We start from the raw sequence: 25,912 nt of genomic DNA, 5'->3' as shown, positions 1-25,912 counted from the left end.
AACTGACAGCTCAAATTCAAACAACTCATATTCGTTTGCAACTGAAAATCAAACATAATATAGATGTTAAGTTGTCTATCTCGCCTTCATTTTTGCTGGATGGGGTTCGGAGCCGACCTCAGCTCCGACTCGGCCACTCTAAAAGCTCGAGAGTTGGTTCCACCGGCTCGAGGCTCCCCTTATATCCCACAATGCTAGGCGTGAGTTACCTCAGATCTCGTTTGCCGCTACAGCGATCGAGGTGTTTGGTTTCTACCGGCTTCTTGGTGAGTTATTGTAGAGTAAAATTTAGTCTACTTATACCCCTTTAGTTTAATTCTTAACAGTTGTTTCCCTTAGTTTAGTGGATTTTGTCCCCTTTTCTCTTTTATTATCCCCCTTTTCCACAAGAACTCATAAGTTCTTCCCTCGGCCTTTGGGCCTTTTCCATCTAGTGGTGTGTGTGTGTTTTTCTCAAGAATTTAAAACTTTGGTAGTGTGTTTAATTTTTTGAGTTTAAACTTATATAGGGTGTAATCAGTGTGTTTGACTGTGTGTGTGTGGTTACACTTCCTTCTATAATGTCTAAAGACTCAAAGGTCTCAGGCTTCAAGAAGTGTGACTCGTGCTGTCAGAAAATGTCTCTGACAGACGGTCACACTTCTTGTGTCTACTGCCTGGGACCTTTACACCTGCAGGACTCCTGCGCTGTATGCCACGGCTTCAGCCCCAGGGTCCTGCAGGAAAGAAAACAAACTTATTTTGAGAGGTTTACTTAAGCCTGAGGGTTCCCTTACTGTTCCTTCCGGAAAGCCCTCCAGGCTTCTAGGTCCTCGGCTCCAGCTTCTGAGCCGAGACCTAAGGCAAACCTCCGTCTACATCGGCTCCGGCTGGAGCCGATGAGTCTCAGACTGCAGTTTCTGTGGTTCCTCGGCTCCGGCTGGAGCCGAGGTATTGAATTCCTGTGTCGGTTCCGACCAGACCTTCGGAACCGACATCTAGAAAGAGGTCCAGGTCACCGTCCCTTGGCTCCGTTCATTCGGCTCCAGCATCTCCCTGCTGTCTGAACGGAGCCATAGATCTCACTCCTCTAGGTCATCGAGGCTTTGGACCATGACCTTCAGAGGGTAGTGAGTCGACTTCTCAAGTCCGAGGCACTGGCCCAAATGCTTCAGAGCCTGACTCATCAGTCGATGCCTGACCCTGTCCTCATTATGTTCCTCCTCCGACTCTGTTGAGCTCGGAGCGGGCATTTCGAACCGAGACTGTGGTAGCGTCGAGCCGATACAAATGTCTTCGGCTCCATCGCCGGCTCCGATTTCTTCCTTAGAAGAATCTCGGCGCCGGACTTCCTCGTTGGCTCCGAGGGGTGAGTGGCATTGGACCCTTGTCCGACCCCTCTCCCTCTCGGGCCGCGCGTGAGTTCGGCTCCGACATCGCCTCGGAGCCATCACTGTCGGTGCCGAGTGAGGTTTTAGCTTTTCGGAGCGGGGACCTCTGGCTCTGCCTGACAGGGGTGCTCGAGGTCATGCGGAGTGTGTTGGAACCTGGTTCTACTCCACAGTTGGCTCCGTCCGCCTCCCTCTTCGGTGCCTCAGGTCAAGTCGACTCACTCCCTCATCCCAGACCGCAGAGAGCCAGCTCCTCAGGAATCCCCTGTGGGCATCTCATCCTCTTCCGAGGCCTCTCCTGAATTGGCAGAAGAGCCCCTCGAACAGAAAGTGTAGGAGGAAACACATAGACTCACCTGAGTCCGTCACCTCTGACACGGATTTAGAGGATTCGAGGGTTCCCCGTTCCTTCTGAAGATGTCTCATTTGCAGACATTCTAGAAATCCTTAAGCAGAGGGAAATTGGCCAGCCCTCAACCCTTCGGAGGATGAATCTGTGTACCTTGAGGCGTTTGGCTCTCGCCCTTCCACCTCCTGGGTGTCTCCCTTGACCCCTCATGCAGGTGGTAGCAAAAAAGGCATGGACGGCTCCTGACTCAGTGGACCCCACCCCCAGGAGACCCTCAAAATTTATCACGGCACCAGCGGATAAACAATTTTGACCAAGGGAGTTTCTGTGGATGCTATGGTGGTTGCTGCTGCCACTAAGAAGGAACTAGCTGATCCTTCAGTGCCTGTCCATCCACCTAACAAGGAATCTAGGTCTATGGACAGGTGGAAGCGGATGTTCTCATCAGTGACCTTTGCAATGTTCGCTGAACTACCTATGCCATTTTACTCGTCTTCAAAGAGACTTGATCAAAGAAGCGAGTGACATGTTGAAGGATCCTACAGCTGCGGGTTTTCAAGACAGGATGAACACTCAGCTGGCTACCCTGAACTCCATAGCTAACTCCTCCATGCGCCTCCTTTCGTATGCGGCTGATGGAGCGAGCAGGGCCGCAGGGACAGGTGTAGCCTCACGCAGGCATGCCTGGATGCGGCTATGCAACTGCGGACCCCTTTAAAACGTCTTTCACTAATTCCCGCTCGATGGATCATCTCTTTGGTCCTCAAGTGAAAGAAACCTTGACTAGGTGCGAGACGGATGGCAAGACTCTTTCTGCCGTCGGAGTCCGTTTTCTACTCCTTCTAGGCCTTACCCCAAAGGCCAGAAAAGTGGGAAAATGTGGTTCATAAACAATCTCAAGGGACTTCGCCTGACGACAGAGTCGGTTCCCGCTAGAGGCAGAGGGGAACAACAATGGTAGACGCCGCCCTAGAGGCAGGGGGTCCGCAGAACCAGGGCAATCGAGAAGCCTTCTGATAAGCCCTTTCAGCATCCCTGAGGTGTTGCCCGACTGCCCACCTTCGAGGCAGTCGGGGAAGATTGTCACTGTACCCAGAAGCCTGGCTATCCCTAACTCAAGACAAATGGGTACAGTCCATCATTTCGAAGGCTATTCCATTCCCTTCGTTCGCATTCCAAACCAATCAAAAATCCCTTCCAGATGTTCCACCCGCTCAAAGGGATCTTGCAGCTTTGGAAATTTCAAAGCTGCTTGCAAAAGAGCAATTCAGCCAGTTCCAGCAGACCAGCAAGGATCCGAATCTACTCCAGGTTCTTTTAGTTCCAAAGAAAACAGGGGACTGGAGACCAATTTTGGATCTCAGTATCTTGAACAAGTCAGTCAAGAAAACAAGATTTCGGATGGTCACGCTGCAGTCCATCCTTCCCTTTGGGAAAGGAAACTGGATGTGCTCTATAGACCTTCAGGATGCGTACTATCACATAAAAATGAACAGACGCTCCAGAAGATTCCTCCGCTTCAGGCTGGGAACCAGTCATTTTCAATTCAGGGCCCTGCCCTTTGGTCTCACCACTGCCCCCCTGGTGTTTACCAAATGCATGGCAGTGGTAGCTTCTCACCTGAGACGTCAAGGATTCCAGGTGTTTCCATATTTGGATGACTGGCTCCTCACAGCTCCCATCAAGCATCTTCTTCTAATGGCCAGGGACTACACCTTTCGCATTTGTCAAAATTTAGGCATTTCAATAAATTGCGAAAAGTCTGTTTTGTCGCCTTGTCGTACTATTACCTTCATAGGCAAATCTAGACACAGTCAACATGTCTGCGAGACTAACAGATCAGAGAGTAACAGACATACACAAACTGGTCTCTCCTCTTCAGCAGCAACAGAATCAAAGCCAGGTTAGTTCTGAAAGTGTTGGGGATTATGGCGGCTGCCATACCTCTGCTTCCATTAGCCAGATTCCACATGAGAATCCTTCAATGGATGCTCTTCACGCAATGGTCATACCAGCAACTTCCGATGTCCCACACCATTATGATTATGCAGACATGCAAGAATCATCTTCTGTGGTGGATGTCTTCCCCTCAGCTCTTATTGGGAAGACCCTTTGTCCCTCCCCCTCCGGTTGCTACTCTGACAACGGACGCCTCCCTGATCGGGTGGGGGGGGGCATTATCAGGGCAGAACTGTCCAGGGCACATGGCAACCAGACGAATGCCACTTGCACATAAATGTTCTAGAGATGAGAGCAGTGCTTTTAGCGTTGCAAGCCCTTCAAGACTCTCTTCCCTTGGGAACGATAGCAATCCAGACGGACAATATGTCTGTAGTGTGGTATATCAACAAACAAGGCGGAACCAGGTCCTACCCCTTTGTCGAGAAGCACTCAGACTGTGGCAATGGGCGATTTCTTCTCAGCGGTTTCTGATAGCAACGCACATCCCCGGGAAGTCCAATCAAATTGCGGACAAATTGAGCAGAGCTATCCTCATGCCTCACGAGTGGTCTCTGAAAGACTCTGTTGTGAGAGAAATTTTTCTCAAGTGGGGTCAGCCTTGCTGCGACCTTTTGCTACTCCCCAAAACAGCAAGTGCAGAGATTATTTCACCCTATTCCTTTACCAGGCCAGCCCAGCAGAGACGCTCTGGTCCAAGTTTGGCCCCGGGACTTCTGTATGCATTTCCTCCCTTCCCACTAATCTCTCAAGTGATACAGAAAGCTATCGCTCAGAAGGCCTCGTTGATCCTCATTGCTCCTTACTGGCCTCGACAGGTTTGGTTCCCCTTTCTACATCATTTTCTGTTGGAGCGACCTTGGCATCTGGACCTAGTTCCAGATCTTTTGATCCATTAGTCGGGTCAGTTTCATCGCTCCCTTCCCTCTCTGAACCTCACTGCTTGGTTCCTCCAATTCCAACCTTAGCCAGGCTTCCTCAAATATCTCACTCTGTTCGAGATATTTTGATAGCGTCCCATAAATCTTCCACTCGGAAGATTTATTTGAGTAAGTGGAAACGTTTCGCCTATTGGGCTCAAGGAAAGGACATAGATCCTTTCACTGCTTCCATCCAAATGGTCCTTGATTTTCTAGCTGAACTCTTCCATGCAGGTTCATCTCCTTCTACTCTTAAAGTTCAATTGGCAGCTATTTCTAACTTTCATGTGGGCATTTCAGAGTCTGCTATCATGTCCCACAAGCTTTGTAAAGCCTTTTTGAAGGGAGTTTTTCTACTCAGACCTCCTATAAGAAATCCTCCTCCCCCTTGGGACCTAAATTTAGTTCTTAGCTCTTTGATTCTTTCCCCTTTCGAACCTGCAGCCTCCTGTTCTTTAAAATTGTTATCATGGAAGACACTCTTTCTAGTGGCTATTACTTCAGCTAGAAGAGTTTCAGAACTTCATGCACTCAGCTGTCGACCTCCTTATCTGTTGTTCCATAAGGACAGGGTATCTTCTGAACCAACCCATCTTTTTACCTAAGATAGCCTCGGCGTCTAACCTAAATCAAAGCATTGACCTCCTGTGTTTTTTCCAGAATATTCTAACAGGTCTGAACAAAAATTGCATTGGCTAGATGTTCATCGTCAGTTAAGGTACTATTTGGATAGAACCAAACAATTCAGAAAATCTGACCAGCTGTTTGTCTCTTATGCAGAAGGCAGAAAGGGACTTTCAGTTTCAAAGGTATCATTATCTAGATGGCTAACATCGCTGATTTCCCTTGTTTATGAAATTAGACACCAAAAGCTGCCTAACAAACCTAAAGCCCATTCCACCAGAGCTTTGGCTACTTCTATAGCCTTCCAAGACAGACTGCCTATTGACACCATTTGTGCAGCGGCTACTTGGGCTACTCCTCACACTTTAATTTCTCATTATAAGTTGGATTTAGCTTCTAGGCATAGAGCTAACTTTGGTTCCACTGTTCTCAAGTGTCTGTTCCGTTAGGCCACCCGGGACAAGGTGCTAGGGACGCGGTCCCATCCAGCAAGAATGAAGGCGAGATAGACAACTTAACATATAGAAGTTATGTTCTTACCATAACGTTCCATGTTAGTTGTCTTCTTCTCGCCTTCTTCTTGCGTCCCACCCTCCTTCCCCCTGGCCTGGACAGACCTAGAGGAGTTTGATTGTGACCTCTCTTTCTACCACCTCTTTACTTTAGGTATATGCTCTGCCGTGCATATTTCCTAGATCAGGATGTAGGTCACCCTTCTCTTCACTCGTGTTTATAGAGGTGGATTTGTTTCTAGTTATTCTGCTACTATTATAAGCTGGGTCTAGCTTACAAACGAGATCTGAGGTAACTCACGCCTAGCATTGTGGGATATAAGGGGAGCCTCGAGCCGGTGGAACCAACTCTCGAGCTTTTAGAGTGGCCGAGTTGGAGCCGAGGTCGGCTCCGAACCCCATCCAGCAAGAAGAAGGCGAGAAGAAGACAACTAACATGGAACGTTATGGTAAGAACATAACTTCTATTTCTTTTGTAAACCCGATGTTTAAACTATACAATTAACACCATTCAGTGGTACATCCTCTGCTTGTCCAGACCAAGAGAGAGATTACATTTGCTGTCATTAGATACAACTGAACAGCATAACAGCATATACATCGCACTCACATTTTATCCTTCATAAATCTCTCCAATTATACCCGGTCCTGCTAAATCCACATCAGACATTCTGCTTGCTTGCATAACTTGCTCCAAATCAGTGTTCATTGGTTGAATTCACTAAACACTTCCCAGACACACTATTTCTCCTCTTACACTTCAGCTCCTCAGCGCGCCCATGTTTCAAATTGACTGTTGAACATTTGCAGGTCGACCAGTTACACTGTCGGAGAAATGACGTGTCGATGTTTTGGACCCGGGTTTCCGTGTGTCGATGTTTCAAACATTCAATTTTCTAACGGTCACCCATATATATATATATATATATATATATATATATATATATATATATATATATATATATATTATATATATAAACATAAGCCCTGGCCGAAACTTACATGAACATGATATCATTGTGCCTTTCTGTTAGTAATACATACATACATGCTTACAGACAAATGTACAACACACGCGCAAAAATTCCACATGCAAAATATTAATTAACGCATTTACTATACAACTGAAAACATAAATTGATGAATATGATCTCATCACAGTTTATTTCACAGTGTCAAAAACACAGAAATAAATCTGTGTTATCATTGAATCTTTGCACACTGTCAGTTGCACAAACCTCCACACCATCATTAATCCATCTATGCCTTACATTATCAGTTACACATGCATTTAACTTAAATGCTAAGTACACCATCAGTGAATGCCACTGTAATGCCTCATTATCTCCTTACTGTTCACATTCTGAATTTATGAAAATAAGCTTGGCCCAATAACATGAAAATATACCATAACTGGAATGGGGAAATGATATGTTGATTTATGGTGGAAAATCCTGTGGCTTGAGACAAGAATTACTAAGTGGTACATACATATTTTGCAGTAAGTTTCCACTTTCAGAGACTACAAGTTACCACTCCCTAAATAGGATTTACTATGTGAGACATATTTGCTAGCTAAGAGAAAATCTGTACATGTTTTGTTAAAAGACAGAAATGATATCTGACCCTTGCATCTTACTATCTCCTCTTGTCCTTATTTGGTGGGCTTATAAATAGTTTATTAAGCCTTTCAGGTGCATGGTCAAGCCTGTTAGTAAGCCAGAGAAGTCACTGTGTTTTGTGAACTGCTGATAGATTTGGAATTGAAAAGGAGCAGCTTTATATCAAAGCTGCACCACTGCTGTATATCAATGTAATTATTAACCTTTTTTGAAGTTCATTTATTGTTATCTTTAGTAGCTTTTCCATAATATGACTACCATTCTTGGGAGGAGGGGGTCAGGAGATGCTGGACGATAATATGCACTGGGTTTAGATGTCTACCTTTCCTGCAGAACAAAAAAGGGGACCTAAGGAAAAGACAATATGTTAATTATGAGCATATCAGTTTGTAGGAAAGAAGTTGGTCAAGATTTCTGTGCCATTTGAGAACAGAAGCTATATACAGCCCACATAGAGTGGGTCGATGTTTTGCAGCTTTGTATGAGGTGGGAGTTGTTATTCTTACTGCTGAATTTATATGGAGTATTATTTGCATGTTGGAGGAGAGTCAGATATCAGCTGGAATGTCCAAGCAGTGCTTTGGTCATGTGGGTGATACTGTTGCTATGAGATGAAATGCTTTGCTTGAGCTGCCTGCACAGCAGAAGCTCTTGTAAGGTTCAGTGGCACTACCTATAGTTTAAGTGAATTTAAAGATTAATTAGTTTCATAAAACACCAGAATGTGATGCTGCAATGTAGCAAGTGAAACCAGATTAATTTAAAGTAACTGATATGGCTATGATTACAGCAGGGAGCATCAAAAAAATAAAGGTGATAACAGAAAAAGTCAAATTTCAGCCAAAACACATACATTGGTTATATTGAATGGGGGGATAATCCTCCTCCTCTTACATCTGTAAATACACTATCTATGGGATTGCTCACCCTTTAAGGCAAGTGGAAAACTTATTTAATCCCAGAGGTTTGTGATTTTAGTACTACTACTGCTAATCATCATTACCATAATCATCAACTTTCTTTCCCATTTTTTTATGGAGTCAGGGTGTCAAATCAAAATTGCTCAATGTTTCGGTTCACGCTCTATCCTTGGGCAGCAGAGACCCTAAGCCTCAGGATACCTCCTTGAGTGGTCCCCAACTTTCTGATGTCTTCCCAGAGTTTTTGCCTGAGGAGCCCGCCAGAAAGAGATTGTGTAAGAGGAAACACCTTGACTCCCCGGATGAGTCTCTCACGTCGGACATCGACCTCGAAGAGTCAGAGGGGTCCCCCAAGTCATCTTCTGAAGATATCTCTTTTTCAGATATCCTGGAGATCTTGAAGCAGGGAGGTGGCTGGCCCTCCAAATCCCCTTCTGATGAGGAGTGGGTGTTCCTGAAGTCTTTCGGGTCTCATTCTTCCACCTCTTGGGTATCTCCCCCTTTTGATGAGCTATTAGACCTTGTCTGTCGAAAGGTGTGGGAAACTCCTGACACTGTGGAACCGGTCCCAAGGATACCCAATAAGTTTTTGTCCACCCCCTCTGACAAGGAGCATCTATCTAAAGGCATTCCTGTAGATGCCATGGTGGTGGCAGCGGCCACCAAGAAGGAACTTGCTGAAACTTCGTTTACTGTCTATCCGCCTAACAATGAGTCCTGGGCTATGGACAGGTATGGGAAGCATGTTTTTACCTCAGCGGGCTTTACACTGCAGTCGCTGAACTACTTGAAGCATTTTACGAGGCTCCAGAGAAGTCTCCTAAAAGAGCAAGGAGATTCTCTACAGGGTAACATTTCTGATGCTGTAGCACAGAAGGTCAATGCACAGATGTCTACCTTAAATTCCCTTACCAACTCCTCCATGAGGAGCGAGTAGAGGCTGCGGGTTCCAGAGTCTCTCTTAGGAGACACTCCTGGATGCGCCTGTGCAATTTCGCGGAAGCCTTCAAGTCTACGTTCACCAATTAATGATGATTAGCAGTAGTAGTACTAAAATCACAAACCTCTGGGATTAAATACGTTTTCCACTTGCCTTAAAGGGTGCGCAATCCCACAGATAGTGTATTTACAGATGTAAGAGAAGAAGGAGGATTATCCCCTCATTCATTATAATCAATGTATGTGTTTTGGCTGAAATTTGACTTTTTCTGTTATCACCTTTATTTTTGATGCTCCCTGCTGTAAGCATAGCCATATCAGTCACTTAAAATGAATCTGGTTTCACTTGCTACATTGCAGCATCACATTCTGGTGTTTTATGAAACTACCCAATGTTTACACCTCCAACTGATAATATTTGTAAATAGATTTGACTACTTTCAGTTGACTATTCCCATTTCAAATAAAGTTGTATTGACTATTCCCCTGTATAGTAGCAAAATCATTAAACATTTATTTCAGGATGTTCTTTTATTACTTGTACATAAAACTGCAGTTGTAGCTTGGAGTTTTGATGTTTAGGAAGTAGTCGATAATGACATTTAATATAGAATAAATGAACTGACCTCCGCCATTTTATTGGTTTCGTTTTAGTTAATGACTTATAGATTTTTTTGTTTCTTTTTATGTACATCAATGTAAGAAACATGTGTAAGAACAAAATGAACCCAGCAGAGTAAACTGTAGTTTAGTGTATACAAGGAATGTAATTTATTAACTAGGGACTAAATGGGGATAAGGCAGTATAGTTCATTGTTTATTAAAAGTATTCTTGCCTTTCACTTGGTAATATTCTATGCATTCTTTAAGTTGGAAAGAGGCTATGCTGTGGCAATTGTTAATGGCCATTAGGCTAAGGAGAATGGAATGGCCATAAGTCTGTGCATTGTTTCTGCCTTCTTGGGAAAGGAGGCAATGGCAATTGGGTCAGAAAGCCAAGGGGAGATCATGCTACCCCACTCCTGGGAAGTTTTTAGGGGCCAAAGAAAGAACAGTTTCTTATAAACAAAATAAACTATAAAAGAAAAGAAAATGAAGTAACTTAGATTATAGAATGGAGAAACTGAATTCCAGATATATGAAGTATACAGTGAAGATGGTTTGCTGTTTTCACATATTAAGGACACTAGAGGAAGGAAGATGTTTGCTTCATAACAAGTAACAGTTTGCACATTATTTTGCATATTGTTGAGGAAGATGATTAGATGGTCTGAAATATACTAACAAATTAATGATGTGTTATGTTTTGTTGTCCTTACAAAGCTAAGACAGAAACTGTACAGATAAAGGCCACCATGGCAGAGTGAAAGTCAAAAAATATAAGCCAGATACATATAAGCAATACAGAACAGTGCAAAAATAACTGTATGCCAACAATATGTGCCATACAGTATTGTACTGCTTGTGTGCAGACACTCCAACTACACACATAAAGAAAATTCTGTGTAAAAAAGTCATAAAAGGTGGGTAGATTATCTATAGCTCCATAAAATGCATTGCTGCTATCAGCCTCAATAATCACAAGGTAATAGGTGGCAGAAGCCAGGGCTGCATCTATGAACTTGTTATTTATACATCTTCTTTTATGGAGGGGTAGTTACCACACAGATGTACAATATACAGCATAAAGTTGATCAATAAGAATCACATAAGTGCTGCATTAGCAAAGCCTGCTCTCTCCCTGGATTGGGCATCTAATTTGCAGTGCTTTGAGAATTTATGGACGAATGACCACATGACAGCCTCACAACTCATCCGAGCAGAACCATTCCTGAAAGATCAGGGTAAAAATGTTATCAAATCTAATAGATTAAACAAAACAGATGGTGGAATAGTTATTATTAATGTTAACTCCTTACAGTTCTATATCATCCCTCATGTAGTGCCTAAATTTCACAAAGCTGACATTTTGTTTACTTCAATAAAGCTTAACAGAAAGACATCACTGTGTATAATTACAATCTACATCACACTAAATACCAGTTCCTCCATAAATAAATATATACTATCATGGACCACAACCAATATCACCCAATAAACTATCATAATTAGTGATTTTAATAGTATTTAAATTACTCACATTGAAGGCTCCAACACCATCAATCTATATAACTTACTTGGTTGATGTATTACTCCACCACACTCAAAAACTACTAAGAATACAGTCCTTGATTGGATATTAAGCAATGCCCCTGATAAAATCTCAGTTACAGGCTCACTTCCAGAATGCCTAAGTGATCATAATCCCAAGATATGTCATCTGTCAATGCATCAAAAGCTGTAAAAACATCTCATACAACCAAATTGGAAACCTCACAAGTTTCAGTTTAACCTCCTTTACCTCTACACTTAGACAAATCAACTGTTCTTCCCTAAAAAACTTACCTCTAGATCAAGCATTTGATTTTTACTTTCCATTAATTCTCAACAGTCAGGCTCCACTAAGGAGAAACATGTCAGATCTAATCTAAATCCTTAGCTTATTGAAAAAATCAAATAGATAATGCAAGATAGAGATAAAGCATGAAAACAAATATATAATGTCAAAACTGAAACCTCAGACTACACACACACACATATATATATATATATGTATATATATATATATATATATATATATATATATATATATATATATATATATATATATATACAGCTGAGAAATCTCCCCAAGAAACTCATTCCAACTGAGAAAAAAAAACTTTCTTCAACCATCTTCAAAATAATAACCTTTCTAACCCAAAAGGTTATTGGCAGCCACAGGGTTACCACCTGTCCCACTTTGCGAGGGACAGTCCCTCTTTGGGCGGTTGTGTCCTGCAAAGAAATGGCAAATGTCCTGAGAGTTTAGGACAAAAATATCTCCTATATTTTCTTTAATAGTTGCATAAAACAGTTATTTTGTATCTGAAACACCTACATATTATAATAAACAGAATAAGCAACTCAAATGCTACAAGAATACGCTTTTATTCTGGCAAAAAAGTGAATTTCTGTCCTTTATACTGGCCTTGGGTATGTTTTGCCTTGCAAAATCTAACATTTCTACAAAAAATGTCCCACTTTGGGCATATGAAAAGGTGGAAACCCTAGGCAGCCATGAACAAACCCCTGAAACCTGAAAAAACTACACAGCCAAATTCCTTGCCAAATGAAGCAAACCAAAGCATTGCTCAGCAATTCAACTTCCACTTCATCAAAGTAACACCTTCAGCACTAAGGGACCTAACAGATGACTCACTGGATACTCTTCAGCTCATTCAGAATAATACATAAACTAAATTAAGAGAAAGACAGCCATCTCAGCTGAAACCCACAACATTAGCAGCCAACCAGCTTTTTAATGAATACTTAAAATTTGCCACTGATGCCACAGCCTACCCCATATCAATACCAGCCAACAGGTCGTTATTAAAAGCATGTATAAAAAACTATGTATTATCTCACAACTTAAAGGAGGAAAACTGGTGGAATTATCCAAAACATAGACCAACAGCCATAATCTCACCCTTGTCAGAAATTATTGAAAGTTCTATAATTTGCCAGCAGCTAAAGTATCTTCTAGATAACGACCTAATCACTCCCACCCAACATGGCTTTTGCTCTTCACAAAGCACCACTATAACTACAGCTCTCCTCTCCTTCTACAACATAATAAATTACATTATGTATGAAGGTAAACTAGTCTTGTCCAAATTCCTGGATATAGCAAAAGCATTTGATACAGTCTCCCACAGTAAAGTACTGCAAACATTACTCTCCCTTGGTCTCTCCAGCTCTACCTTAACATGGTTTAAAAACTATCTCTTAGAAATGACATAATGTGCGTCAAATGGCAAGTATGCTGCTCCCATATTCCTGGATCTATCATAAGTATTTGATACAGTCTCCCACACTAAATTTTTTTTTACTTTTTTTTTTAAGTTTTTCTTTTTTAAACTTTCATTTAGATAGGACAGTGTGTTAAATAGTAAACCTGCTGCTCATCCTATCTACCCATAACCACTGGTACCCTTCAGAGTTTAATGCTATATCCTCTCCTCTTCAATAGTTTTATAAACAACCTCCATAATGGGGTGGGACAAAATCCCTTGGTTCAGTATGCAGATGACTCCACTCTAATCTGATCAGCTACAAGCATGCTATCAATACAGGTTATTACATAACACTCCTACTCCCCCACTGAATTTTTTATGAACCAATCTAATCTTCTGCTGAGCCCAAACAAAACAAAAATTTTATTCTTCCTCTGAAAATAATGCTGTAATCAGAAAAATACCTTAACTACAGCATCCATACAAAACACTAGACTTGATGTTATCACACATACTAAATTACTTGGGGTCACCATAGATGGTAATCTAAAATTTGATTTACACATCCAAAATACTATCAAAAAGACCCATATAAAACTAGGTCTAATTTATAAAGCATCTCCCTACTTCACTTTGCAATCTAGAAGGGCCACTGCCCTCTAATAGTCATTGCTTAGTCTCTCCTATGCCTTTCCCCACTCACAAATGTCAACTTTTCTCTTTTAACAAAACTGGAACAGTATTATAATAAAACAGCAACATTTGCAACCAACCTTACAAGTAAAACCCTTCATTGTCAAGCACTCAACCAACTGATCTGTTTTGAAGTCCCCATCTGCCTAAAATCCAATCAACTTAAACTGGACCAAAGTATTCTTTATCACCCAAAAATGTGTCCAGCACTGAAGACAGTAATGCTATGATGTTCCTTATCAAGGAGTTCTCTTGGGTCTAAGGACACATCTCTTCCCCAGATCTATAGACCAAACAATAAACACAGTGAAGCAATGTATTCCTCATATATATATATATATATATATATATATATATATATACAAATGTTGGAAAACTCTACCAGAAGACTTAAGGCAAATCATATATCCAAAGTACTTCAAAGTAAATCATAGGACCCACCTCTTGGATTCCAAACTATACTACTACAATTCTTCTCCTGGCTAAACTTTGCGATAACTCTATCCATCTGTCCTCTGTCTGTAGTGTGCAATTGTCTTCTTGCATAAACTAAGCTTCTGGGCTTTCATCAGATGATCCAATAGCTTAGTTGCACAACTAGAAACTCTTACCAGTCAATCAGCTATCTAGTTGTAATATCCTACTTGCTTTCTACTGCACCTGTTTATTAGGGCGTTTCTCCCTCGGCCTCTGCTGAAAACAGGATCTGTGGAACCTAGTCGGACTTTCCGGGTCAACAAATGTTAACTAAATAAATAAATAAATAAATAAAACCTAATGGAGGTTCTTAACATTATCATTGGTACTAATTTCGGATCCGATCTGGTCTTTGGGGACCGGTTGGATGACTCCTTTTAGCAGCTTTGAAGCTTCTCGGCTGCAATTTCCCTTTGACTGGGTGGTGGGTCCGGGATTTTTGGACGGTGGAGGTGAGTGTGTGAAGGGAATGGTGTAACGTCCGGCAATAATCGAAGCACCCATCTGTCCTGGAGTAATAGATTCCCAGGCTTTTAGGTGCTTGGCAACGGCACCCGACTGGCTCGAGCAGCACAGCCGGGCAATCCCTCATGGAGTGTGGGAGGCTGAAGAGCCACGAAAGGACTCGCAGTCTCCATTGTTATGGGGGCCTCTGCCGCCTCTGGGACGGCGCCTCCCAGAATAATTTCCCGTCCTCTGCCTCTGGAAGGGGAATCTTCCTGCTGTTGGGGAAAGAATTTCTGTGATTTCGGAACCATTATCTTCCCTCCTCTTTAGCCTTGGGATAAGGCCAAAAGGGAGTGGAATAACGGCTCCTACGGCAGATAAAGTCTTTCCCTCCTGCTCACAGCCGGTAAGAGTGTCTTTTACCTTGGGTCCAAACAAAGAGGACCCATCAAAGGGAGCGTCGGCAAAGGAAGACTTGAAGGCCTCCATGAAATGACACAAACAGAGCCAGGCTTGTCTCCGTAGAGCCACGCCTGTGCCTGCCAGTTTGCTCTGCCCCCCTTGGCTGCATATGAAATGAGCCTGATGGACGAGTTAGAAATCGAGGTAAGGATAGCCAACTGAGAGCTAACCGACTGGGCTAGCTGCTCAGGTAGGTTACCTGAGAGGGAGTCTGAGAGCTCCTTGACCACATCCCTCTGTAGTCTGGTGAAATGTGCCAAATAATTCAGGGACCTCAGAGTAAAGGCCGCTGAAGTCAGGGTGCGCTTCCCGTGCGGTCCATGCTCCTAGACTCCTTATTAGAGGATGGACGGACGTTGACGCCTCTGCCACGTCCTGCTGGGTAGCAGATGCCACCACCATGGCATCTACAGCCAAGCCTTTCGTCAAGAACTCCTTCTCGGGTGGGGCAGACAAAAATTTGTTAGGGCGAGAAGGCACTGGTTCCACAGTATCTGGGTGTTCCCACGCCCTCCGACAAACCAAATCCAGGAGCTCGTCGAAGGGCGGAGACACCCAGGAGGCGGAGGGCTGAGCGAAGGCGTTGAGAAACACTGACTCATCACCGGAGGGGGTTTGGAATTCCAGCCGCCTCGTTGCTTAAGGATTTCTAGAATGTCTGCAAATGAGACATCATCCGAGGATTCGACTTTGGGGACCCTCCGCATCATCAAGATCAGTGTCGATGTAAGAGACTCGTCAGGGGAGTCCACGTGCTTCCTCCTGCACGATCTCTTCCTTGGGGCTCTTCCAAGACAACTCAAGAACCCTCAGGAGGAGGGGAACCCCAGTGGGGGTAACCTCAGGTCTCGGGGCTCCGCTGTCTAGTGACAGGGGAACTGCCAAAGACCGAGTCTCCTTGCCAAGGGAAGGTGCGGGTAAAGCCGTAGACATGGCGAAGAAGACTTGGCCAAGGCACTCCTCATAGCTCTGAAAGCCGGACCCCAGAATCCTGGGAGTGTCCGGGTCCCTGGAGCCATGATAGCAGACGGAAGTCCCGCCGGCACCGAGAGGAGGCTCGGAACCGACAGCATAGGTCCCAAACATCACCCCGGGTCCGGCCAAGAAGTCCGTAGGCAAACTCGGACCAAGGCCGGGTTGGAGTAAGGGTCGGAGCCGACCCTAGGATCTCCACTGGCTCCATCAGCACCTGCTCCGACGGAGCCAAGCGGTCGGAGGAGGAATGGCAATGGAGGGCTATCGGCTCCGGCCAATTGGGTTGGAGCCAAACAAATTTTTGAAAGACTGGGGACTGGAACAGTCTTTGGAGCACCCTGTCTATGTCCGAATCTGACATCCTCGATGACCTGGAGGAGACCGAACGGGTTTGAGTAGGTCTCTCCAACGGCTCCAAGGGACTAGGGACCGGCTCGGCGACTCGATAACTATCGGCCCGAAGGAGAGCACAAGCCCATTTCCATCGGTGCGAAGAGGACTTGGCGCCGAGGAGGAAGTGTCTGAGCGGACAACCTTCATCGGCTCGAGATCAGTGGAGCCGATGAAGGTGACCGGCCGATGCCCCAGCCGTCGGCTCCGAACCCAGAGGAGTCGAGACTGGAGGCATCGAGGCAGACTGTTCGCCCTGGCTCAAGTCCGTGGAGCCGAAGGAGAAGCCTGCCTATGTCTTTTGGCGGTCGGGTCCGACGGACTGGTCGGAGCCGACGCCTTTCTTTTAGCAGGAGAAGGAGAGGACGCTAATGCTTCTTCAAAAGAGGGTTTTATAAGGCCTTTCAAAATAAGTTTATTTTTCCTCTCTTGGAGGACCCTCGAGGAAAACGCGTGACACACGCTGCAGGACTCCTGCAAATGTTTAGCGCCCAAACAATAAACACAGAGAGAGTGGTCATCTGTGATTGACATCTTAAAGTTGCACTTAGTGCACTTCTTAAAGCCCTCAAGGCCTAGGAGCCTGAGACATTATAGCAACAAATTCAGTAACACAGAAAAAAACACACTGTTTATAAATTGGCTGTCACTACAATGATTAGCTCACGGTTGCCGATTAAGGTTGACAGTCCGACAACTACAGAAAATAACTAAAGGGGATCCTAGAACCCCTAAGGATTTGAAATTAAATTTACTGACAGGGAAAGGCCCTTCAGTTCAAGGGGGGCCTCTAGTCAGAACAAACACACAATCACACACAAATTTTCACAAAAATACCCAATCACACACAAAAAGTACAGTATAGCCGTTAAAACAGCTTTTTGTTATAGAAATAGAAATTTCCTGACAGAAAAAAGTTAGTGAAAAACACTACTTAGCTCAGCCAGCTCGAGACCACGTCTTTGCTAGTTAGCGGCAAACGAGATCTGGGGGACTGGTAGTGGTGCATCCTGGGATATAGTAAGCTCAGCCAATAAGAGACTTCGCTCTTTGGCATAAGCGTGCCGAGTCGGAGCCGAGGGATCGGCTCCGAACCCATCAGTCAGAATGTAGGCGAGATAGGATCACATAACATCTTAGATTATAGAATGGAGAAACTGAATTCCAGATATATGAAGTATACAGTGAAGATGGTTTGCTGTTTTCACATATTAAGGACACTAGAGGAAGGAAGATGTTTGCTTCATAACAAGTAACAGTTTGCACATTATTTTGCATATTGTTGAGGAAGATGATTAGATGGTTTGAAATATACTAACAAATTAATGATGTGTTATGTTTTGTTGTCCTTACAAAGCTAAGACAGAAACTGTACAGATAAAGGCCACCATGGCAGAGTGAAAGTCAAAAAATATAAGCCAGATACATATAAGCAATACAGAACAGTGCAAAAATAACTGTATGCCAACAATATGTGCCATACAGTATTGTACTGCTTGTGTGCAGACACTCCAACTACACACATAAAGAAAATTCTGTGTAAAAAAGTAATAAAAGGTGGGTAGATTATCTATAGCTCCATAAAATGCATTGCTGCTATCAGCCTCAATAATCACAAGGTAATAGGTGGCAGAAGCCAGGGCTGCATCTATGAACTTGTTATTTATACATCTTCTTTTATGGAGGGGTAGTTACCACACAGATGTACAATATACAGCATAAAGTTGATCAATAAGAATCACATAAGTGCTGCATTAGCAAAGCCTGCTCTCTCCCTGGATTGGGCATCTAATTTGCAGTGCTTTGAGAATTTATGGACGAATGACCACATGACAGCCTCACAACTCCTCCGAGCAGAACCATTCCTGAAAGATCAGGGTAAAAATGTTATCAAATCTAATAGATTAAACAAAACAGATGGTGGAATAGTTATTATTAATGTTAACTCCTTACAGTTCTATATCATCCCTCATGTAGTGCCTAAATTTCACAAAGCTGACATTTTGTTTACTTCAATAAAGCTTAACAGAAAGACATCACTGTGTATAATTACAATCTACATCACACTAAATACCAGTTCCTCCATAAATAAATATATACTATCATGGACCACAAACAATATCACCCAATAAACTATCATAATTAGTGATTTTAACAGTATTTAAATTACTCACATTGAAGGCTCCAACACCATCAATCTATATAACTTACTTGGTTGATGTATTACTCCACCACACTCAAAAACTACTAAGAATACAGTCCTTGATTGGATATTAAGCAATGCCCCTGATAAAATCTCAGTTACAGGCTCACTTCCAGAATGCCTAAGTGATCATAATCCCGCATATGTCATCTGTCAATGCATCAAAAGCTGTAAAAACATCTCATACAACCAAATTGGAAACCTCACAAGTTTCAGTTTAACCTCCTTTACCTCTACACTTAGACAAATCAACTGTTCTTCCCTAAAAAACTTACCTCTAGATCAAGCATTTGATTTTTACTTTCCATTAATTCTCAACAGTCAGGCTCCACTAAGGAGAAACATGTCAGATCTAATCTAAATCCTTAGCTTATTGAAAAAATCAAATAGATAATGCAAGATAGAGATAAAGCATGAAAACAAATATATAATGTCAAAACTGAAACCTCAGACTACACACACACACATATATATATATATATATATATATATATATATATATATATATATATATATATATATATATATAAATATATATATATATATATACAGCTGAGAAATCTCCCCAAGAAACTCATTCCAACTGAGAAAAAAAAACTTTCTTCAACCATCTTCAAAATAATAACCTTTCTAACCCAAAAGGTTATTGGCAGCCACAGGGTTAACACCTGTCCCACTTTGCGAGGGACAGTCCCTCTTTGGGCGGTTGTGTCCTGCAAAGAAATGGCAAATGTCCTGATAGTTTAGGACAAAAATATCTCCTATATTTTCTTTAATAGTTGCATAAAACAGTTATTTTGTATCTGAAACACCTACATATTATAATAAACAGAATAAGCAACTCAAATGCTACAAGAATACGCTTTTATTCTGGCAAAAAAGTGAATTTCTGTCCTTTATACTGGCCTTGGGTATGTTTTGCCTTGCAAAATCTAACATTTCTACAAAAAATGTCCCACTTTGGGCATATGAAAAGGTGAAAACCCTAGGCAGCCATGAACAAACCCCTGAAACCTGAAAAAACTACACAGCCAAATTCCTTGCCAAATGAAGCAAACCAAAGCATTGCTCAGCAATTCAACTTCCACTTCATCAAAGTAACACCTTCAGCACTAAGGGACCTAACAGATGACTCACTGGATACTCTTCAGCTCATTCAGAATAGTACATAAACTAAATTAAGAGAAAGACAGCCATCTCAGCTGAAACCCACAACATTAGCAGCCAACCAGCTTTTTAATGAATACTTAAAATCTGCCACTGATGCCACAGCCTACCCCATATCAATACCAGCCAACAGGTCGTTATTAAAAGCATGTATAAAAAACTATGTATTATCTCACAACTTAAAGGAGGAAAACTGGTGGAATTATCCAAAACATAGACCAACAGCCATAATCTCACCCTTGTCAGAAATTATTGAAAGTTCTATAATTTGCCAGCAGCTAAAGTATCTTCTAGATAACGACCTAATCACTCCCACCCAACATGGCTTTTGCTCTTCACAAAGCACCACTATAACTACAGCTCTCCTCTCCTTCTACAACATAATAAATTACATTATGTATGAAGGTAAACTAGTCTTGTCCAAATTCCTGGATATAGCAAAAGCATTTGATACAGTCTCCCACAGTAAAGTACTGCAAACATTACTCTCCCTTGGTCTCTCCAGCTCTACCTTAACATGGTTTAAAAACTATCTCTTAGAAATGACATAATGTGCGTCAAATGGCAAGTATGCTGCTCCCATATTCCTGGATCTATCATAAGTATTTGATACAGTCTCCCACACTAAATTTTTTTTACTTTTTTAAGTTTTTTTTTTAAACTTTCATTTAGATAGGACAGTGTGTTAAATAGTAAACCTGCTGCTCATCCTATCTACCCATAACCACTGGTACCATTCAGAGTTTAATGCTATATCCTCTCCTCTTCAATAGTTTTATAAACAACCTCCATAATGGGGTGGGACAAAATCCCTTGGTTCAGTATGCAGATGACTCCACTCTAATCTGATCAGCTACAAGCATGCTATCACTACAGGTTATTACATAACACTCCTACTCCCCCACTGAATTTTTTATGAACCAATCTAATCTTCTGCTGAGCCCAAACAAAACAAAAATTCTATTCTTCCTCTGAAAATAATGCTCTAATCAGAAAAATACCTTAACTACAGCATCCATACAAAACACTAGACTTGATGTTATCACACATACTAAATTACTTGGGGTCACCATAGATGGTAATCTAAAATTTGATTTACACATCCAAAATACTATCAAAAAGACCCATATAAAACTAGGTCTAATTTATAAAGCATCTCCCTACTTCACTTTGCAATCTAGAAGGGCCACTGCCCTCTAATAGTCATTGCTTAGTCTCTCCTATGCCTTTCCCCACTCACAAATGTCAACTTTTCTCTTTTAACAAAACTGGAACAGTATTATAATAAAACAGCAACATTTGCAACCAACCTTACAAGTAAAACCCTTCATTGTCAAGCACTCAACCAACTGATCTGTTTTGAAGTCCCCATCTGCCTAAAATCCAATCAACTTAAACTGGACCAAAGTATTCTTTATCACCCAAAAATGTGTCCAGCACTGAAGACAGTAATGCTATGATGTTCCTTATCAAGGAGTTCTCTTGGGTCTAAGGACACATCTCTTCCCCAGATCTATAGACCAAACAATAAACACAGTGAAGCAATGTATTCCTCATATATATATATATATACAAATGTTGGAAAACTCTACCAGAAGACTTAAGGCAAATCATATATCCAAAGTACTTCAAAGTAAATCATAGGACCCACCTCTTGGATTCCAAACTATACTACTACAATTCTTCTCCTGGCTAAACTTTGCGATAACTCTATCCATCTGTCCTCTGTCTGTAGTGTGCAATTGTCTTCTTGCATAAACTAAGCTTCTGGGCTTTCATCAGATGATCCAATAGCTTAGTTGCACAACTAGAAACTCTTACCAGTCAATCAGCTATCTAGTTGTAATATCCTACTTGCTTTCTACTGCACCTGTTTATTAGGAGCGTTTCTCCCTCGGCCTCCGCTGAAAACAGGATCTGTGGAACCTAGTCGGACTTTCCCGGTCAACAAATGTTAAATAAATAAATAAATAAATAAATAAAACCTAATGGAGGTTCTTAACATTATCATTGGTACTAACTGAAATGTAACTCTATGGAATATAATATTTAGGATCGACTGAAATGTAACTCTATGGAATATAATATTTAGGATCTATTTCTTTTCTGTTTTTTTTCTTTATATGCTAGTTTTTCTATCTTGTAATTATTTATTTTGGATTATATTGCATTGTGTTCTATTCTATAGCATCTTGCAAGATTTGTTAACTATGGAACTTTTATCCTCAGACCCAAACTGAAAAGGGGCCTATCGATGCTCAGTCAGACTTTCCTGGTAAGCACATACTAGCAAATAAATAAATAAATAAATAAATAAATAATTTAAATTGACATGCCAATTATGAATAAAATAAATAATTTAATATCAATTTTGAGGCTGCAAATTAAATTAAAACAAATTCTAAATGTTAAGACAAGGTTTATCCCTCTCTAAAAATGAAAGCCCACGGGCCTTTTGAAACAGGATATAGATTCACACGCCTGAAACTAAGAAAGTAATGAGTTCCACAGGAGTGGCTAAATAAGAAAAATAACAACAGTTAGATGTTTCATAGTGAGTCCATGGAATTAGTAGCTTACTCTTCACCATTATATCAAAGATGATGGACTGTGGCATGGGGACATAAATTATTTTAGATGGACAGGACTCTGGTATTGAAAGGAAGTATTAAGATCAATCTTGGCTCCACAGACAGCTATTGCAGGCCATACAGCACATGGGCAATATAATCATGATGAGATGTGTCAGGTTATACTCTAGTTGTAGAATTTTGCACCCAATGCAGCTGGTCAAGTCAAGAATCAGAGTCTTAGTTAAGGCACATTACAGCAGCTGAGTCAACAAGAGGCCAGTGCACAAATTACAATCTCCTTTAAGAGGAAACCAGGAGATGTTATATGAAGTAGCAAAGCAACTAAGCCTGGAAAAAAAAGCTAACATCATCATTATCATCATCACCATCAACCCCTTTTTGACATTTAATACATGGGGTAGGCATGTCGTGTTAACTGTTGCCACTACTCTCTATTCAAAGTCACTCTCTTACCTTCTTCAACATTCATGCCTGACTGTTGTAGGTCTTCTTTCACACAATCAATTCAGCACTTAGCTGGATGCCCTCGTTTCCTCTTGCCTTCTTCCTGTCTGTCCCAAATCTGTCTTATAAGATTGTCTTCTGCTTTTCTGCACATGTGCCCGAACCACCATAATCTGTTCTCTTTGACCTTTTCTGAAATTGGAGCTACATTGGCTGCTGCTGTGATGTCCTCATTTCTTCATCTGTCCCATAGTGTGCATCTTATCACCCACCTCAGGCACTTCATCTCCATCACCTCTAGCTTCCTCAACTGCTCTCCTTTTAGTCCCCAGGTTTCTCTATCATATAGTAATACTGGTTGCACCACTGTTTTAAACACCTTACTTTACAGCTTCTTTAACATTCTGCCGTTATACACTACACCAATATTCTGCGCCAGTTTGCTAAAGCCCCTCTGATTCTAGCTTTGACCTCCTTATTCAGACTTCCCTTCTTCTCAACCATATCTCTCAGTTACTTTAAGATGTTAACCTGTTACTCTACTTTCCCTATCTCAGTTCCCAGCTGCTTCTTTTTTCCCCATTTGCTGCCATTGCAACTGTCTTATCTGTACTCAGTTTCATTCCATGTGTTTTCAATTTTGCATTGTATTCCTCTATCCTTTGCTGAAGTTCTTGTTCAGAGTCTGCCTGTAATGCCACATCCTCTGCATATGGCAGCTTTGTTAATATGTCCCTTCTGACCTGTTTGCTAATGTAGTCCATCACCAGTATGAACAGTAGTGGGCTCAAGAATTGAACCCTGATGCATACCCACTCCCCTTTTCTCATCTCTAGCTTCTTCTCAAGTATTTGTCTCACTGCAAACTTCAAGTCAGTTGTGGTGCATCTTGATATGAATCCAAACTGCTCATCTCCCATCTTACTTTCTACAACTCTGCATATTCATTTACCAATCACCCTCCCTAGAACTTTCATGCAGTGTGACAGGAAAGATAACTTATAACTTATTACTCTTTGGGTGATAAGTACTCCAGATCAGCAATGATTATGCAGCTTGTCCAGCACAATTACCATCTTAGTCTCACATCTGTGAACACATCTCACAGGGATAAAAGGCACCACCTTGGCATCAAATGCAAAATCTACCTGGTGGTCACTACCAGGTGAATGTCCTATCAACAACTATATCTGATCTTAAGTATGGCCTCAATAACTGCAAAGCTATGCACTTCTTGTATAAAACACACACACACACACACAACATCTCTGCATGCCGATTCTCACCATTTTTCCTTTCCTGTAATCCATTTACATTCATGTAGAATAAGTGGCTATCATTCTACTCTGCTTTAAGACATACTACTCTTAAATGGTACTCTGAAATATCTATCTATATATATATATATATATATATATATATATATATATATATATATATATATATACATCTTGTCTGGGTTCCATCTACACTGGAATTCACTCTTTTCCAGCCATTTCATGTGTTTAATAACAATAAGTGCATTACTTTAAAAAGAAAATTATGCAGAAATTAAACCATGAACTACACTTATTTACTATGACATTAATCTCTGGTATACCCTCATGTCCCTTTAAGTAACAAGTGGGTTTACCATTAAATGTCAGTGGACCTCCCTCAACCCATGCCTCACCCTGGCCCCATAATGAAACAATGTGTATGTGAATGTATATATAGGCTCACACACACACACACACACACACACACACACATACACACATATATTACTCCACTGTATGTGTATCACATTGGTATTAAAATAACAGAATATTTAATGTGTTAATTTACAATTAGCAAAGTACAATAATAGTTTAATAAATGACATACCTTTGATTCCTGGTTTACCAGGAATTTGATTTGGAGGCAAAGGTTTTCTTGTGTTCGCATTTGGTTTTGGAGGTTGAGTTTGCTCTAAATGATAATGAAATTGCAAAGACAGTATAAACATTAAAATTATTTTAGATAATATTTTTTATTCTGTGATGACAAATAAAACAAAGCTCATTTTCAGACAATTTACGAATGTATGTAAAGTCAAAACCTTATTTAGGATTAGAGACTAAAGATTGTGGAGGCAGTGGGAATTACAAAGTAAACTTCCTGAACTTTTAAGAGACTATGACATAGCTTCTTGTAGTAAATAACCTTTCTATGCTTTGTTCAGTCCACTAAAAGGGTGACAAACTAAAAATATATTATTATGTTTTTTAAAACTGGTTTACCACGAAAGTCAGCTTTGTCAAAATACTTTTCTCTGTTCAAGAGCTAAAAAAAGGCTATGTAGTTCAGCCCCTTTCCACTTCACAAACTAGCAGACAGATAGACAGACCAAAACACACACGCATGCACATACATGCATGCACACACACACACACACACACACACACACACACACACACACACACACACACACACACCACAATTCAAATGTAATCCTTCTGGAACGACGGTTGAATTGTGAGATGCCATTTCCCACACAAATGCAGGGAAAATTTTTTCATTTCTGGCCCAAACAAAATTAAAAATACACTAAAACATATTAAAAAATGTAGCTCATTATGATTTGAAGTGTAGAACATCTCTTACATGGAGGAGAGGATGCGGAAGAGGGATGGAGGAGGAATGGAGGACTACTGTATTCCTAAACATATGGCTCACATGTCATATACAAATTTATTTGATGTTAAATCCATCTAAGAATGCAGGCTAACATGTTTCCTTTCCAGCTAAAATACATGCTTATTACATCGTTGTGCAATAGCAGTTATGAAATGAATATCTGTTGTCTTTGATTATGATTAATGTTTTATTTAGTTCACTTTAATGTGATATAAATTATAACTTAAAACATGTTACAACAGTTTCCTATCCACACCCCCAAAAGAAACAATAACATTATAACTTAAAACATCTTACAACAGCTTCCTATCC

General features: G+C 41.3%; 1 protein-coding gene across 44 annotated transcripts in view; it reads right to left on the bottom strand.

Annotated features, from left to right (window-relative positions):
* LOC122801915 (ABI family member 3 binding protein) overlaps window positions 1–25,912 on the bottom strand; it is a 3,486,228-nt gene that overhangs the window by 973,024 nt on the left and 2,487,292 nt on the right. For all 44 annotated transcript variants that reach the window (XM_044071601.1, XM_044071602.1, XM_044071604.1 and 41 more), the window contains one exon: window positions 24,809–24,892. In XM_044071601.1, the coding sequence (XP_043927536.1) occupies window positions 24,809–24,892 (84 nt within the window). The remainder of the gene's footprint in view (window positions 1–24,808; window positions 24,893–25,912) is intronic.

The sequence above is a fragment of the Protopterus annectens genome, chromosome 5.part0 (genome assembly GCF_019279795.1).
Source record: "Protopterus annectens isolate FY-2018-M chromosome 5.part0, PAN1.0, whole genome shotgun sequence".
Classification (NCBI taxonomy): Eukaryota; Metazoa; Chordata; order Ceratodontiformes; family Protopteridae; genus Protopterus; species Protopterus annectens.
The sequence above is the reverse complement of the archived record's forward strand: the minus strand, read 5'-3'. Positions and strand labels throughout refer to the sequence as shown.